The following is a 17,716-nucleotide window of genomic DNA, read 5'->3' as shown; positions in this document are numbered from 1 at the left end:
GGCATCGAAATGAAGATACTGTTTTTTAGAAACTGTAAAATATTTTTTCTTAAAAAGTTAAATGTTGAATAACAATTCGTTTGTGTGACTGTTTGTGAAATACATAAATACCGAATGAAATTATATAACCTTGAAAAAAGTCAGAGTTTGTTATTCACATACATATATAATTGTTTAAAAATGCCACATAATCATTGATAATTAATACTTTATACGCGTTTTATTCAAAGTGTTGTGAACACACGCAATCTAAACTTACACTATATATAAATAATATCGAACATTTTATAGGTTTCAATTCAAGATCAAGAGATGTTGCAGAAAGAACTTGTATAGATCCGAATCGTTTTGATGGTGTGTGTAAATCAATAAAAGAATGTTCGGTTGTGTTAAAAGAGTTTATTGCCAAAAGCAATGACACCGCTTATGTACAATATATTAAACAGTCAAATGCCAATTGTGACAACATAAAGCCGTTCGTTTGTTGCCCATCTGATGGGAGAACATATCAATTTCACGACGCCAGTATTCAAGGACGTTTAATTAAACCAGCTGAGGGATGCGGATATTCGAATCAAAATTTTCGCCCTAGAATTGGCTCCAAACATATTTCTAAATTGGGTAAGGTAATATAAATAAATAAAGAAAAATGTTCACGAATAATTTAAAATTTTAGGAGCATTAAATCAATTCGTGGCTTTCTTGATATACACTGATAATAACGACCAGTTCTCTTGGAAATGCGGTGCGTAAAAATCTCAAAATATCAAAAAACTATCTGGAAAATATTTGAATTTATATGTTGCTTTTCATATGACACAGTTGGTTCTCTTATAACCACTCGCCATGTTCTCACGTCAGCCCGATGCGTCAATTCCAATTTGTATGATCGAATGAACTTGATTTTGATTTCTTTAATGGAATGAATATTTTCAACATTTTGTAGATCAATGGTTCGATTAGGAGAATACAACCTTAGCGCATCGCACAATGATGTTGTTCAACATATTAAAATTATTCGATCGGAACGTCATGCTATGAATGATATTGCAATTTTATTTCTTGAACGAGATGTGGGAATTTCTCGTGAGTCAAAAACCAATTTTGAACGATCATTAAAATCTAATCTATTTTTATTTAAATACTCAAAGCACATATACGTCCCGTTTGTTTGCCGATAAGTGAACCAATCCGAAGTCGTTCATTTGTAGAGTACAATCCATTTATCTTTGGATGGGATCTTTTGCGAAAGGATCGAAAATTTTCAAACATTCCATTCGAACAACAAATTACTGTTTTGGACAATAAATCGTGCAAAGAACGATATCAACAACTAGGAAAATTGGTATCAGCAAATCAATTCGATCAAAGTGTGGTTTGTGCAGGGCATTTGGATAAATTTGATGGTTGCATAAGTGAATTTGGCAGTCCGATGCTTCAACCGATCCGCAATGGTGAACTTGATTTCCGTTATTATCAAACGGGCATTGCCGCGTATGGAATTGAGTGTGAAAGAACCGACGGGCCTGCTGTTTTTACCAGTGTTCAGTATCATATAGATTGGATTCAAGAGAAAATAAATTCATAGATATGAAGTTTATGGCTTGTATTCAAGCACCAATAAAAAGAATTGTACTAAAAATATAAAACCTTTATTTTCCTAAATTTATTTATACAATTTTTATTTTATTGTTGAGAAAAGGCATAAATGTCTTTAAAGTGTGTACGATTTTATAGAGTTATAGTTTAACAGCTTCGCCTTTGAGTTTTCTTTTTTTCCAACTCCAAAACTATACGTATAGAAATTTTTCGCATTAAATGTGCAAAATAATGAACAGTTTTTGATTATAAGATGTTGTTGTTTTTTATTGTTCTTGGTCAATAAGAGAAGTTAACGTATTCAAAAATGGAAATTGTAAATGTTATTGCTTTCTGCATATTTGGTTAGATTGCTCACATAAAACACTATTTTGAGTTTCTATTGCATTTAAACTAGGTAAGTCATTCGTTAAATTTCAAAGCAACAAATTATACGGATCTTTTGAAAATGATGACAAAGAAACTGTTGCACGAATCGTATATGAGAGAAAGAGAGAAAATTATCGAATCTGTTAAGGAAATGATATTGAAAGGCAATAACGAATAGAAAGTATGGTTAATATTTAATGAACTATTATTGAGATTAAAAGATGCAGATAATTTGTTGCTTTGTTTTGTGTGCAAAATAATAATTTTGCAAATGTTTTGCAAAATTAATGGTTCGCACTTTAAGAATTTACCGCGGAAAATATATGTGAAAATTATCTATTTATTTAAAAAAAAAATATATATTCATCTAATCATCGGTCGCTTCTCGTTTAATATTAATCGGTTCAACTAGTGTTGGACTGAGCGCCAAAGCTGGATTAGTCACGGCAATGATATTGTTGCCGGAAGCCGATAGCACACGCACACCCAGCGACCCGTTTCCATTTGCATTGATGTTGGCCGTTACAGTAACCTCTTTTTCGTCGACCATTTCACTCAACATCTTATTCTCCTAAAATTGAAAGGAAACAATTGAAGAAATTCAACGTTCTGAACGGACGATGTTTTGGGCGTAATTACCTCTTCAACGTCATTATCTCCACCGTTGGACGACTGAAGTTGTGGCGAACTTGAACTACTGAATGAGAATCGCGAATCATCTTCACAATCGGAACGTGAGTATCGCGTCGAACTGCTGAAATATGGAATGAAAATAAAGTTAATAACAATAGTGCTCATCAAATGAATGGCTTTTCTACGAATACATACGAGAAACGGGCCGCAATATCACCGACATCGAACGATTTTCCCAATTTGTGATAGATTTGCAGTAAATTGTGTCGCATTTCTTCGGCACTATCACGGCACGGATATTCCTATAATTACAAATCAAATATATCCAAAGGTCAGAAATTATCTGAATTTTTCTTTGTGTGTGAAAGTTTCCAATTTAGATGCAGATTAGCTGTTGAGCTGTGTCAGTGCGAGCATGTTAGAATCTTATCGAAGCAGCTTACCTTAAGCGCAAATAGTATATGTTAGCAAAAGCAATATGAGATCATCGGAAATGTAATTAAAATGATTTCATGCAAATTTCATGCATTAAATAATTGAACAGAAAATATTTTGATTAGCTAACTAACTACGTCGAATTTATAGAATTTTAAAATGTAAAAACATTCAATATAATCAATACACTAAATGTAAATGTAATGAATTGTTTTCAGAGACTGTTTCATGAACAGTCTCTAAAAAGAGACATCTCAACAAAACTTACATCTACATTGCAAAAACCCCATTTAAGAATTAAAAAATTAAGATTCAAACTAGCAATACGGCATATTACAAGCAAAACAAAGTCTTTGGTAACATGCATTAACTACAAATGTGGAAAAATTTTAAACAAAAAATTGCATCAATTGAGTAGCGAGTAGTCCACAAGCGAAGCAGGTTAGTGCAGATGTTAAGGTATGTAATAGTAGTGTACGGCAGACGACTGTAACAAATACATAATAACATTGGTTTTAGTTTAATCCAATCCGAGATTAGTAATTGATAATCAATATTTGGTGTGGTTTTAAAATTTTGACAAGCAAATTTTGTGCGATACTCTTGAAAAAAAAAAAAAAAAAAAAAACATTTTGGAAAAAAGTACCTTTTTGAATTTTCACGACTTTCGAATGAAAAGAATTTTTCGTATTGTTTTCAAATACAGGATAGATTAAAAACCAAAACGGTAGCCAAAAAGCCAAAGCAAAGCAAATAAATTTCGTAAAAATATACAAAAAATGAGAATCGAAAATTATTATGCGTTAAAAGCGATAATTTTGCATTGAATTGCACACGTTCACAGATTTATTGTTTTAATCAATGTCGATAATTGTGATGCGTTGGCATCGTTCACAATCGCATTGATCATCACAATGAGACGGAGAACTCAATACCTTGCTGTATTCAGAGCTTGTGTCGCTTGGCAATCGCATTCGTTTTGTTTGCGTGTCTTCTTCGGCCGATCGTGATGATGTCGATTGTTGACTACGGATGAAATAAAATCATATTCATTCTAGTATTTTATGCATATTATAAATTATTTATTATTTTACCTCATAGCGATGCGAGCAATACCAGCTGAATGACCGAAACCGGCGTCTTTAACAACTTGCCGTGCCAACGGAAACAATTCTTGTCGACGCGTTAAAAGCGCTGGTATAAATCGACACATTTGCGCGGCCGCCTCATTTACACACACCTCGTGTAATGTCAAAGGTTTTTCGGGGCGACGTTTACAATCGAAACGACCATAAATTGCGGAAAATTTACGAATTCCCTCCATTCGTCGTGGATCGTTTTCGCTCAAAGCAATAATCGCATCAATTTCTTTTGTCGATCGTTTTTTTGTGCTTTGTGGCTTTGTATCTAACAATGTATACTGACTTGCCACTCTACAAGTACAATTGTTTTATTGTTAGTTTATATACTTTACGATAGAATGATTAATAAATAAATAAAAAATGTTCACCTTTCTGCGGCTCTAGTAAGGCGGATAACTTGTTCGTCTGACAAAGACGGGGTCAATTGAATTGAACTTGTCGGTGTGGCTGATGCTGCACCCATTGAACTGCCCATATGTGATGATATACTTCCAATTGTACTGAATGTTGAACCCATTGTTGCCGCTCCGCTAATCGAAGACGGACTATAAGTTGGAATTGGATGGAATGGACTACGTGATTGTGTTACGGGCTCTGGACTAAATGGTTCAGTTCGCGTTGATTCTAAAATTTGAAATTTTTTAGTTTAAAGTAAAATAAAATGAAACGGCAAAGAGGTTTGTTAAATTTCAATCATTTTCAGTTTCGACCTACCTATACTCGATAATGGCACTTTAAATGCCGCTGGATTGCTCACCCATTCGGCTAAGGATTTTTGAAAACGACGCACATGCAATGGCTTTGACGCCATCCCAACTAAAGCCATTATTTCCAAAAATTCATCTTCACCCGCATCACACAACTGCTGAACATCATCTCCACCTAAAAAAGAAAAAATTTTTTTTTTTAATATTTCTAATTCATTTTTTATATCAATGAACTCGATCTTTCAAGCATTTAATATTCGCCAAAAATATTTGATTTGAATTTCGAAGAAATTTCCAAGCAAATAAAACTATAAGTGGTATTTGAAAGAAGATCAAATCCTACCCATTTCAAGTAATGTGTCATAATATGCCAAGAGACTGGCTCTCTGTAACACACGATACAACTGTAGTTCAGCTTCATTCTGCGGTGTTGATGTAGAAACCACTATAAAAATGGCAAAAACAAAAAAAAACTGGTTAATAATCAAAGTTCATTTATACTGAAGCAATTAAAATCGACAAAAAGATGAAATAACTAGCATTTGTTATACATTTCTAGCAAAGAATAGAAACTTAAGATTTAAGCTGGCCCATTTTTTATAGGGCAAATGAGAACGTGATTGGTTTATTTATGAGTCAAGCTGAAAAAAAAACCAATCCCGTAATATCAATTGTCTAGGCACTAGTTTTTTATTAGTGTAGAATACAAAACACAACTAATCCCCTCTTGATCGCCTTTCTACGGCGCAATACGTTTTTTTACGCTTCAGACGCATTTCTTATGCATGATTTCAACCCTTTTTTTTCTTACATCCAATATGAAAAAAGGGGTTGTGATTTTTTTAACATAGACTTGCTCGTGTTGGCTCAGAGTTTTTTTTTTTCAAGTAAATTAAAAAAGAGAAGAAAAAAATTAATTTTTCCTATTTTTATGCGACTCGCGTCTTTTCGTACAAAAGCTGCAGGCCACGAAAAGCAACATCACTAAATTATCATTGTTTCTTGGCAATCTAGAAAATTAATGCATGCAATGCATAATGCGTCAAGAACTCACGGTGAAACGATGAAGAATAATGAGTGTTCTTTGGTTGTCGGTACAAAAAAAAACACACCGTGTGATATATCCATAGCAAAAAAAACCATCGAACCTTTTATGCAAATCAGAGATAGTGTTTTTTATGTCCACTTTTTTTCCATTGAGCATCTTTCGATGTATGCAAATGAGAGAAGATTTTTCTCATGCTTCGCGGCAGAGACAAAAAAAAACTATCACTCTCAGGAAATTGACCCTATTGTTGTGTTTCTTTGTTAATACACAAGTTTTTATGGTATTTTTTTTTGCTTAGTTTTTAATCTTTACAGTTAAATACACGAAACGGATATTCTTTGGTTCTCATCAACTCTATTTTCACACATATTAATGAATTTTTTTCCAAATTACATCCTTACCACATTGTTTATCTTTGGAACGAAATCAATTCTGTGAGAATAACGGAGGATTTGTTGATACAATGAATGTCGATTACGAGTAAAGGATTAAAAAAATTTCATAGCGGACCGAATAAACTTCGATAGTGAAAACATTAAAAAAGTGAGTCATTTTTTGGGACTCCGTCGGGTAATGTATTTTTTATTTCTGCTACGATTTTTGTTTTGAATATTTGAATTGAATTTGTTTGGTTTGTCGTGAGAAAAACAACAACACCTGCGATCTAACTCATAAGCCTTGTGATTCTCCGGGCATTCACACGATTGCAAAATTCGCAAAAAAAAATTAGTCCAAAGAAGAAAAACATTGTGGACAATGAGCTTTGTCTGACTGAGACAGAACATTCAGTTGGTAAAGCATAAAAAAAATGCAAACTCGCGATATGGTTAGAGCAAACAAATGATTTGAATCAAAGGAAAAACTATGAATAAAAGGAATACATGCAAAATCCATCGAGTCACAAAGCAAAAAAGTGGTAGTTGAAAAAAAAATCGAAAGTGAAGAAAAAACCGCTGAGAAGACAATGTGATTAAGGTCTGTAAAGAAACTCGTCTGTCGGATAGTATGGTCGGCACATAAAATCTCACGGAATTCACGCATACGAAATGAACTGGTATTTCTACGTCTATTTTTCTCTTGTATGTAATAAACTCCTACGGAAAAAAATTGGTCTGAAAAAAAACTTGGCCAAGTGAAAAAAAATCCGCCTCGATTGATTACCACTATGAACAACAGCATAAACATTTAATTTTTATGTGCTACAGATCTCTCACTATTTCTTTTTCTCCCTCTTTCTATCTCTAACAACATTTGAGTACGCAATGCGCACGACGACGACGGGCCGCAATTCGATCATCATCATTCACGAAATATGCGAAGAAAGAGCAACGTAAAATATAAATAGAGAAAAAAACACCACCTTTTTTTCTACACACAGACAAATAGGTGCTGTATTGTATTGAAAGCCGGCTTTGTGCTGCCGTATTCAGTAACGAAACGAAGTTAGAAAAGGATAACAAGAAAAATGTTTACCCTTTAAGTCATGCGTTTTTTGTGTCGTCGTCATTTTTTTTTTTGCTTCTTTCGTACATTCTTTATCCTCTTCGTGCTCTAGTCTTTTTGCGCTTCCTTTAGATGGTAGCGTTTTTGTGTGTGAGAGATATATAGTACATCTATCATAAGGCTCTTGTTCTTTGCATACGTGAATCGATTTGAATATTGTTCGACATTTTTTTTTTTGCTTCGATCGCCTGAATTTGTTTTGGCCCCTTCGAATTTATAGGTTTCTTCAAATCAGACTTGCTGCGATTGTGGTATGAATCCTTTTATGTTGCATTGTGCGTGTTTTTTTTCGTTTGCGATGCGTCGGGCCCGCAGGTATCTTAAGCACGCAACACATTCTAATTTATTCAATTGATGATGATGCGCGCACTACTGCATTACACAACCAGTACCGATCGAATGATAAATATATGCATACCGAAGAGAGAGAAAAAAAAATTGACAAGGAATATAACACGATTTTTTTTGACCGGAGTCCACAGTTTAGCACAGGTAAAAATGTGAATGGTGTGTTTTTTTCTCGTTACGATGGTTGTGATATGTTAAAAGTAATAATAATAATCATCGAGAACGAGTTGTTTGGTGTTTGTGAAAAATGCATTACCGGTAGCATATCGTCGACTACTTATCCGGTGTTGTGTGTGTAAGTAAGCGATCATGATTTATAAATGTGTGTAATAAGTATGTAGCGAGACCGATGATGATGCTTAGGTGAATCGATTCTATGGGAATTATATGCGCACTGTTAAGAGACAAGCAGCGAGAGAGCACATCTGATTTGCATATTCGGATGTGATGTCGCATTTTTTCCATCATTTACTTCAATCCATTTTTCGTACCGTTGTCATTTTTTTTGCTGTTTTCCGTCGTTTTTTTCTGTTTGTTTGTTTGCACGTTGTATATCTATCTTTTTTGCTCTGCGCTGCCTGCATGCGAAGTGTGTGAGAAACGTGTACAGTTTAATTGAAACACGTGGAGGAAAAAAAATGAAAATTCTCACAATATTGTGCGATGATGTTTGAATGTCTTGTCATTCAGAGGTTGCTTTCGACAATGAAACAAGGCGCTCATTGTTTGTGGCGAATGCATTGCAATCCGCTTACCAACCGTTCTCACGCATTGTAGACGATAGATTGAAATAAAAAAAATGTTCATGTGATTTAGTGGGTCGCGTACTTGTGTCACTCTTTTCGGTGATGAAGTCCTTGCTAATATATTTTTTTTTGTATTCTCTATTTCAAATGAATTTACAGTGATTGGATTTTCGCCAATCCGACCAACAAAAACATGTCTAGAAATTATATCGAACTAACGAAAAACACTTTTCAGCATTATGTTTTATTAGTTGTTTTTTTCTCGTGCACGAAAAACCGCCAATTGATGAGACAAACCCAATAAGTTGAAGCAAAAGTGAAAAAAAAACACAAGAAAACATGGCCTATAGCCGAAAATTTCAAAATGCACATAAAATTAAAAGTGAACAAAAAGTATGAAATGCCAAACGAATATGAACATTTTCTTTTTGCTAGTTTGACATTGCGATTGAAGTTTCTCTTCATGTGCATATTTTTCTAAATGGATGTGGTTCGTTGGCGTCGCATTTCGCGTAGTGAGAATTAATACACACACACGCCGTGTGTTATGTACGACGTCATACACGACGGATAAAAGGAGACAGGGCGAGAAAGAAATGCAGGCCGCAATTTTTTTTTCAATTCGGCTTATATTGTGTAGTGTCCATTGGAATGCCGGTCCGAGAGAGACCAAATGAAATTCATACTAATAACAATAATTTGAAGATTCGATTGCTTTAAAATTTGATGAACGTATTTATGTATGTGCGAGCACACAACGAAACAACACATCATAATGCAAGCACACGGTTTTTTTTGTCATCATCATTTTCGTCGATGCTCTTCACACCGCCATCGCAAAATACACAGTACAGTAGCAACAGAAGCAGAAAAATGCAATGTACCCGTCTTTGCCAAAAAAAATCCTACATATCTCGAAGATAAAGAAGATTTTCTTTTCATTATCATTATTATTTTTTTTTGGCTTTTAACTGAAACAAACGATAAAAAAATGCCAACATTTTCGAATAGATAGAACAACAAAAAGTATGGTGTATTTTTAAAAGCATTATAACAGCAAGAATCTTTGGTCCAGCTCTTTTTAATTGCACGACGTTCTAACTAAGATTGTGCTGAATGTGCACAAGAATTTGTGTAAATTTTTAGTGAGCGAGTTTCTTTTCTGCACTGTTTTTTTCTTGTTTGGTTCATTGCGCCGGTTCTTCATGCGCGAATATAACATTCCATAATTATTCGGAAGTTTTTTTTTCGTGCGGGACTGAGGAGAGAAAAAAGAGCCAATTCTGTGATTATCGATAGATTGATGAGTCTGTTCTTGAACGAATAAGCAAACACACAAAAAATGTTACAGACGCTCAAGAATGTGGCGGCCTCAGTTTTTGTCATCTTGGTCAACTTAAATACGCGCGCACATATGAAAGCAAATAGTAAAAAAAGCGACTACTGTTTTTATGCATAAGAATTCAATTCAGATGGATATTTTCTATTCGTGTTTTATAAATCAGAATGGCCCAAACTATCTTCACCCCTTTATACGTTTATTTGGCAGCAACGTTCCAAATTTAACTTTGATAAAAACGCAATTTTTCCCTTCAAAAAGTTCAAATTCTTTTTTTCACATTTTGGTCAATTCATGCAGGTGCTGAGTGTCTTCGGATTTAATTACCGTCTTGCCTTATTGATGAGCAACGCATGCTATCAACGGTTTTTTTTCGTAAAATATGTTATTAGCAATCCAGTCTGTTATCCATCAATGGTGTCCAAAGTTATCCAATTCCGATGCCAATAAATTTGAAACAAAATTAAACTGTCGCCGACGGCGTCGTCGTTCTAATGATTTTTTTTTGGTTAATGAAGAAAATATGAAAGCATTCGATTGTGTACAAATGGTTAAAATACGGAAAACCGTTAATATTCGTTTAAATTACTCTTGAAAAGCGAAAAAAAAAAAACAATAATTTCCAATATATTTTTTTGTGTGAGGCTTGAAATATATAGACTCTCTGAATATAATGTTCTATTGTAAATGGCAAGGGCTATGAATGCGAACTGTGTTTACACTGTATATAGACAAAGTATGTACAATAAAAAAAGTTGTGTATACAATTCAATTACGAACAAAAATGAATTTGTGAAAAGAATGCGGTGTCTAGGGTTTGAATCTACCTGAAGATGAAAAAAAATCGCTACCCTTACTGTTTGGCAAAAAAGCCGTACAACTAAAATGGTGACTGTGAGAAGACGTTATTGGTTGGAATACAAATAAAGGCGGAGGTTTTTTTCTAGTATTGAACGTTTTTTTTTTCCAGCCTTTTAAATAGAGGCTTTGAAATTATTTAACTGATACACAGAAATTCACAATTCCCAGCAGTGAAAGAATGTACGATCGCACATAGCAATGGAAATGAATGATGAGTGAGAGAAAACTTTATTTACCGGTTAAAAATCACAAGGAATTCAGTCGTGCTGAATAGAAACTGGGGTGACGATTCGTTCGAAACGGTAGGCTGAAACTCAATCTAAGAGAGTAGTCGGTCGGTACTTTTTTATCCTCTCTTTTTAAGCATCCGACGGAGAAAACTAGTTCCTCTCCCAGTTAAATAAATGCGATGTAAATATGCATAAAAGGTTGTTTCAATGATTCTTTTTTTTCGGCACGATTTTAACGGTTAAATTCGCTAAAAATGGCGCACACAAAAAGATGAAGTATATTTCATTATTACCCTTGTAACATAAATTTAAATGACGACACGATATGCTGACATCATTAGAAAAATCTCAGTACACAAGAGTGGATCGGTTGCGTAAGCTAGTCGCGCCATTTTTCCCTTTAATACAAAGTTTGTTTTTGAGAGAGCGAAAAAAAACCGTCTAACGTCTGTTTGCAATTATCTCATGTTTTAAATGGTATTCCATGCAGATCTGGTTTCAAACTTGAATACACTCTATTTTCAGACGCCAAAAATGCGCCGCACAGGCACACACATACACATGCTGGTTTATTTTTCAGCGATTTATTTTTCACAGACTTTTGAATTGATAACATCGAAATGGATGGCCGTCTTTATTTTTCGCTGTTATTCATATATACCGCTACAATTTTTTTGTTGCTGTGTGATTACACCCCACAAAAACCAATTCGATTTCTTTTGAAAATCCGTATTCATCGTCCACAGAGACAAACAACTTATAGAAGTTTGTTATTGTTTTTTTTTCTGGTGCATTTTCAATGGATTTTATTTCTTGTGCTCGTTTGTATCCACATTTTTTTCTATCGGTTTTTATAATCGCATTGGCGTTGATTTTTTTTCTTTTCGCTTCTGGTTATTGCGCGATAGATTTGAGAAGAGCGAGGAAATGTGTGTGTTTTTGTTGGATATAAAGACGCGCCCAATATATTTGGTGTTATCGTGCATGTATGTCTGCTATGAGTATAGAATTGTTCCACAACTGCAATTTATATCGTGTGGCTCCTGATCGTCTATGAAAAAACAATAAAAGCAATACGCTAAGCGCAAAAAAATCCAGATTATCGCTGCGATGGACTGTGAGAAAGCAAGTGATGCGACAGCAAAAACGAAACGGAAAAATATTAAGAATATATACATCCAACATTGAAATAGATGGCAAGACGACGGCACCAAACAAAAAGGAACGACGACCGAAAGCGAGCCACAAAAACGATTAAAACGAACGCACAATTGATGAAAAAAAAACGAGCAGAAAAAAAAAACATTGTGCTTACTGTGAAAGAAATCACTACGGAAAGAGTCGAGTATGTGTGAGCACTTCAGCAGCATCTCTATCATTTTATCCCATTTTCCTTGCGCGCTTTTTTTCCTCGTTCGCTGTCTGGAAGGACTATCAAACTTCATTGAGAATTGGCAAGTAGGTTGCTATTTTTATTGTAGTACTACATTGCTGTTACAAGTCAATATTGTGTGTCAACTGTAAATTTTGCTATTCTGCAACAAAACGCACATACACACAACAATGAATGGCAGAAGTTTCGATGGTCTAATTGAAAACATTGTGTTGAATTGAGCGAACGATTGTTTTGGCTACGCAATCACATTGTTTTTTGTATGCGCTATTTCGTCCGTCTCACAAACAATGATATCCCTTCGATACAAACTGGAAAGCAACAGATTAAGTTAATTTGATGCAAACTGATTTATGTATGGATGCCTGTTTTATGCACATTCAACGGCTCCATCAACATTTTACGATGCCATCGATGCTTTTGCGGAAGTTTTATGCGCCGAAATCGGCGTTCTTCATAATGTGGCAATTCCCAAATGATCGACCGTTTTTTTTTGCGTTCGAGCAACAAACAAAGATTTATAGATATAGTTTTTGGGTTTTTGAATTAGTTGCAAGAGCATTGATAATAAATTATGATATTGATTGGCAAGTTTGAGATTTGATGTTAAATGTGTCGGAAAACATGTACAAAGTGAAATTTATTTTTTTGTTTTAAATTGACAAATAAATCAGTTTCAAATGTTAATTGGATCCATTATTACGAGAAAAAGCCGGAAATGAACGATCCTAATTTCGATAATAATTCATATTTTTCCGGGTTCACATTTTGACCAACAATTGAACGAACGAATTTTTACTCTCTTGAAAATTGAATGTTGAAAAAGGTGAAGAACAAGAACATGCATCGGAGACTCCAAAAAAAAACTGGAGATTGAATCCTCTTTCCGTCCCCGATTAAAGATTACCCGCACAAATTGTATGTAAAGAGTAATAGAATGGAGAGGAAAAAAAAGTTAAAAAAATGGGTTTGAAGAGAAAAAAAAATCCATTTTTGAGCAGCATATGTTTACTTGGCCACTGCTGCTTATTTGTTGAAATAAAGTCTTCGATTTTTTTTACGATTGTACATTGTACGCACTCGATAGTGAGAAAAAAAAGCGAAAGGTAACGGGTAACAGAATGATTATTTGTTCAATAAAAAATCGTACGAGTAAATAGAACAATTTTTTTTCTTTCATTACCAAACAATATTATTTTTTTCTAAAGCATTTTTGCTCTTTGAACTGTTGATCTACTGGGGCAGACCATATGTTCACGACAATGGACGGTTTTTTGTTCACTCTCATCATTTGAATTACATCTACATATGCGCAATGAATAATAATGGAACGTCTCTATTGAATAAAACACAGTGTCCAGGATAAAAAAAAAACACGCGCACACACATACACATATACAAAACACTTCAGATAAATAATGAAGCCGTTTAACGCGCCAAAAAATTTCGAACGGGTTTAAATAGTAAGCGTGATTGACTTTGGGAATAGACTGAATTTGCTGCGAAAGTAGCTAAAGTGAATTTGCATTTCAAACTTACTGGTTCCGTTGTTATTGCGACCTAGTGTTTTCCCAGGTGGTGATAAAATCGGACTCGATGCAGACGACGAAGATGCCTGCTGCTGTTGAAGGGACGATGGTGTGCGTATCGCACCGAAATGTGCCGGTGTCTGTTGAGTTGCGTGCAAATGTGAATGATGAAGTGGATGAAATTTCGGATGTGGTGCTGCCACGGAAATTGATCCACTGCCCAGCGCCGAAACTACTAACGCGCCCTGTTGCTGCTGCTGCTGCTGTTGTTGGTGATGATGATGGTGATGCAATTGATGAATATCTGAAAGGCTTGTCAAAGAAACACCTTCCTCTGGCTGGCTACTTTGTACTATTACACTACTACTAGTTGCTTGCGTTTGATGCGATGTCGACGATGGCGGACCACCCGAAATTTCCATAATACACAGTAATTTTTAACAACGAGATTATTTTTGCCAACAAACAAAAAAATGTCTTTACTTGTTCAAGTTACAAAATATTTACATTTTGCAACGAAGCAATTTGTAGTCGATGTGACAAGATAACATTAAATATCAAAATCTTAATCGAAAATCTAAATAATGACGAGTTCGATATTTGTACGCACAAATCTAATATTTATAAAAAAAAATGAACTACTTTTTATGTCTTAAGGGAGATGGAAAAACTCTACGATCACAAATTTCTACGTTAAAACAATAAATTTCACGATTCTACACAAAACAAACAATCAACACTATCGATCAAAAATAAATCACGTTAAATTGTCAATTTTCGTCGAACTAATTTCAAAACGTTTTTCTTTTATTTTCTAATAATTAACGTTGTTCGATTGCAGAACGGCCGAGATTTTTAAAATTTTCAAACTGATTTTCTAAGTTTTAGTTTCAAATGAATCTGCACTTTGGGATTTAAATTGTTTCACCCACAAAAATACACAATAAGCAATAACTTGCTGTTATCAAAATGGCAATCTATTGAGATTTAAAATGTTCGATGGTCAAGCGCCGCTAAATTGAAGCCGTTAAGCTTAAACAAACAAAATTAATCAACAAAATCACAAAATCGGAATTTTCCGACAAAAATAAAAACAAATAAAACAATAATAAAATGTCGAAGAGAATAAAATGAAATTAATGAATGATTCGTTTCTTTTGGATGGCACAAAGATGAAAGAAATGTATGTTTTAAAAAATATCCGTGCTTTTATTTTAATTCATGGTCTGATATTTCAATGTACCGCTTCGAATGCAATCAAAATAACTTCTGAGCGATTGGTAGCTTTGACAGTGGCATCGAAGGGCGATTCATGTGCTATTTCTGTTGGTGCTGCTGCTGTGGATAGTGAACAGATGAATGTAAAAGAATACGAGAGAGAGAAAAAAAGACTTGCACACTGACAGAAAGGCAGCATCGACCGTTGTCGTCGTCTTCGTCAGTTCTCCTTTTTCTTGCTTTAACCGTATTCCTTTCGTTGTTGTTTCTGTTTGCTGTTGCATGTGAGCTCACGATAGTGGTACGCATAATGCATTGTACTCGCATACGTGCATCACACAGAGAAGCAACACAAATACAAAGAAAAACGATTTGTACGTCTCTAAAGTCTACCGTCGCATACTTCACCGAACGCACAACAATTGAATTGGTTGTGTACCGCTTCAATATATTAAGCAAAACCGTTTTTGCTTTAGGTATTATTATTTTTTTTCGGCATTCTGAATGATTTTGCTCCGCCTTTCATAATAAATACATTTACGCATTGACACGCAAAATCTACGCACGGCCATACGTACACAATAATTTACAATTTAAAGGTTCAATTGCAGTGAACCTCTTCATTTTTTAAAATAGTATCCATTTCATATGGCTTGATCCTCAGCACACAATTAATTGTACGATTTTCTTTATTGATATTTTTAGAAATGTAGAGAATAATTGCTCGACAATATGTGCTCATGTTATGCGACCAATTACAAGTTCATAAGGAGGGAAGATGAAGACAAGTAGTATAGGATCGATGCGTTGTTTGTCACATTTCAACTGGATCCAGTTTGAGAAGAGAAAAAAACGCCAATCCTCGTGGAAAAGAAAATGCCAAGCAGGAAAAGAAAACATCTAATAAAATTGACTCAAACTCATGGCAATGTATAAATGACAGCATTTTGTTTTGTCTTTTTCGTTAAACATACATGCACACAGCAAGCACATAAAACATCAAGTGTGATACAATAAATCGAATAAATGGTTTTTCGTTTGCATTTTGATTGTGAGTCTCTCAGTTGCAACAACTCACTGTTTTGCTGACTGAAAAGAGTTGACACAAACTGCAGAGCATGCTGTCATGGATTCTTCGTGTTTTGCAATCGGTTTCATTGCAGAACGCTGTCTTGAATTTATGTTTTGTGGATTTTATAAGCGAAGATACACAATATATACAATCGCGTGGCATTGGCATTGAAGCATTATGTTGTCGATGCTTGACATTGCTATTGACTAATATCATGTTATCATTATATTTTCAAGCGCAGCGACACTTTAAACAGACTTCTTGAATTGATTTAAAGTCCATAAATGGCGACATGTGAAAGGAGGGACAAGAGCTCTTTTTTTATTCTGTTAATATACAGAATGTTTTCAAAAACTGCTGCAACAAGTGCAAGAAGAAAAAAAAGATGATATATTGACGAAGAATGGAATTTGAATTATTCAATACAGAGTGGGGAGAGAAGAAGAAAAAAAATGGATTTTATCATTTTCAGTTAAAGTGACAAAACACAAAACCCAACGACAGAAATCACATCGATGAGTGACGAATTTTATTTTTGGCGAAAAATTAAAATTTTCCCCCCATTTCGACATTAATTTATTGTAATGAATATAAAATTATTGCAAATGCATACATCGATTGCAATGTCAATGCAATTCGGTGTGTCTTTTTTTCTTGTCAAAATTATAAAAATCCAATCACGAAAATTGTACAAAATGAACACAATGCAGCTTATCGTGAGAATCTCCATTCGAACATTAAAAATCGATTCTTATTTTAATTGGCTCACTCTTGTACCACTCTTGGGACCATGCATTACACTGAGTGTGAAAAATGATAAACGAAACTCAATTAAAAAAATATATCAAAATAATTGCTTGTGTTTGTGCTCAATAGAGGAGAAAGTAATAATTAAACTAATCAATTGATCACATTTGATCTCGAGTACTTCACTCGTTGCAATTTATTTGCATATTTTGATCGAATCTCAATTAAAGGACGGAGAAAAATGATCGTTTTCACACATGCGCGGTTGGAATGATGTCACTTTTCACCTGAAACTTAATTAGAACCAAACAGACGGCACAAGTATTAAGTAATACGCCAAAATTTTCAATGTAATTAGTACATTTTTCGAATAATTACATTGCGTTTTTTTCCCGGCTGGTATGATGTTTGTCATTCAATATTGATTTTCATTTTGGGTGATAATGAGTGTGATTCGGGCAAAACAGCAACAAAACTCGCTTGTTGCATGCTCTTGCATTAAAATCTCATCGATGAAATAACTCTGATTTCCATCGAGTGCGAACTTTGCAAATACCAAACAGAATTTTTCATGTTTATGTATACGCGAAATGCCGACATCATCATCATCAGCGTTGTGGCTAATGCTGTTGCTGTTGCCGGTAAATGACGAGGTGAAGTCGGGTGAAGTGATGTGTACAACAAAGTAAAAATTGTCACATTGGCTATACATACGCACACACTATGCTCGCGTATAATTATTACAATTTTTTTTTCGTTCAGACGCGTTGTGTACTAAGAGAAATAAAAACCGAAAT

At 34.5% G+C, this 17,716-nt stretch overlaps 2 protein-coding genes across 3 annotated transcripts; one reads left to right on the top strand and one right to left on the bottom strand.

Annotated features, from left to right (window-relative positions):
- Positions 1-950: 950 nt before the first annotated feature.
- Positions 951-1,588, top strand: LOC116342654 (venom protease-like). Its single transcript, XM_031770346.1, has 2 exons — positions 951-1,086; positions 1,152-1,588. The coding sequence occupies exons 1-2, from the start codon at positions 951-953 to the stop codon at positions 1,586-1,588; spliced, it is 573 nt and encodes a 190-aa protein (XP_031626206.1).
- Positions 1,589-1,729: 141 nt separating this feature from the next.
- LOC116342619 (NGFI-A-binding protein homolog) lies at positions 1,730-14,485 on the bottom strand. 2 transcript variants are annotated; one of them, XM_031770302.1, is made up of 9 exons: positions 13,893-14,485; positions 5,229-5,330; positions 4,893-5,060; positions 4,547-4,802; positions 4,131-4,469; positions 3,972-4,062; positions 2,797-2,903; positions 2,608-2,722; positions 1,730-2,539 (listed from the first exon to the last, which is right to left on the bottom strand). In XM_031770302.1, exons 1-9 carry the CDS (start codon positions 14,302-14,304, stop codon positions 2,336-2,338), a joined length of 1,794 nt encoding a protein of 597 aa, XP_031626162.1. In that variant the 5' UTR covers positions 14,305-14,485; the 3' UTR covers positions 1,730-2,335. The 2 variants fall into 2 exon arrangements, with proteins under 2 accessions (XP_031626162.1, XP_031626163.1); XM_031770303.1 differs by having other exon boundaries at positions 2,608-2,719.
- Between the last annotated feature and the right edge of the window lie 3,231 nt (positions 14,486-17,716).

This window comes from Contarinia nasturtii, unplaced genomic scaffold (assembly GCF_009176525.2).
Source record: "Contarinia nasturtii isolate CC-2019 unplaced genomic scaffold, AAFC_CNas_1.1 Cnas_scaffold_864, whole genome shotgun sequence".
Classification (NCBI taxonomy): Eukaryota; Metazoa; Arthropoda; class Insecta; order Diptera; family Cecidomyiidae; genus Contarinia; species Contarinia nasturtii.
Note: the sequence above shows the minus strand (reverse complement) of the source record. Positions and strands in the feature narration are given on the sequence as shown.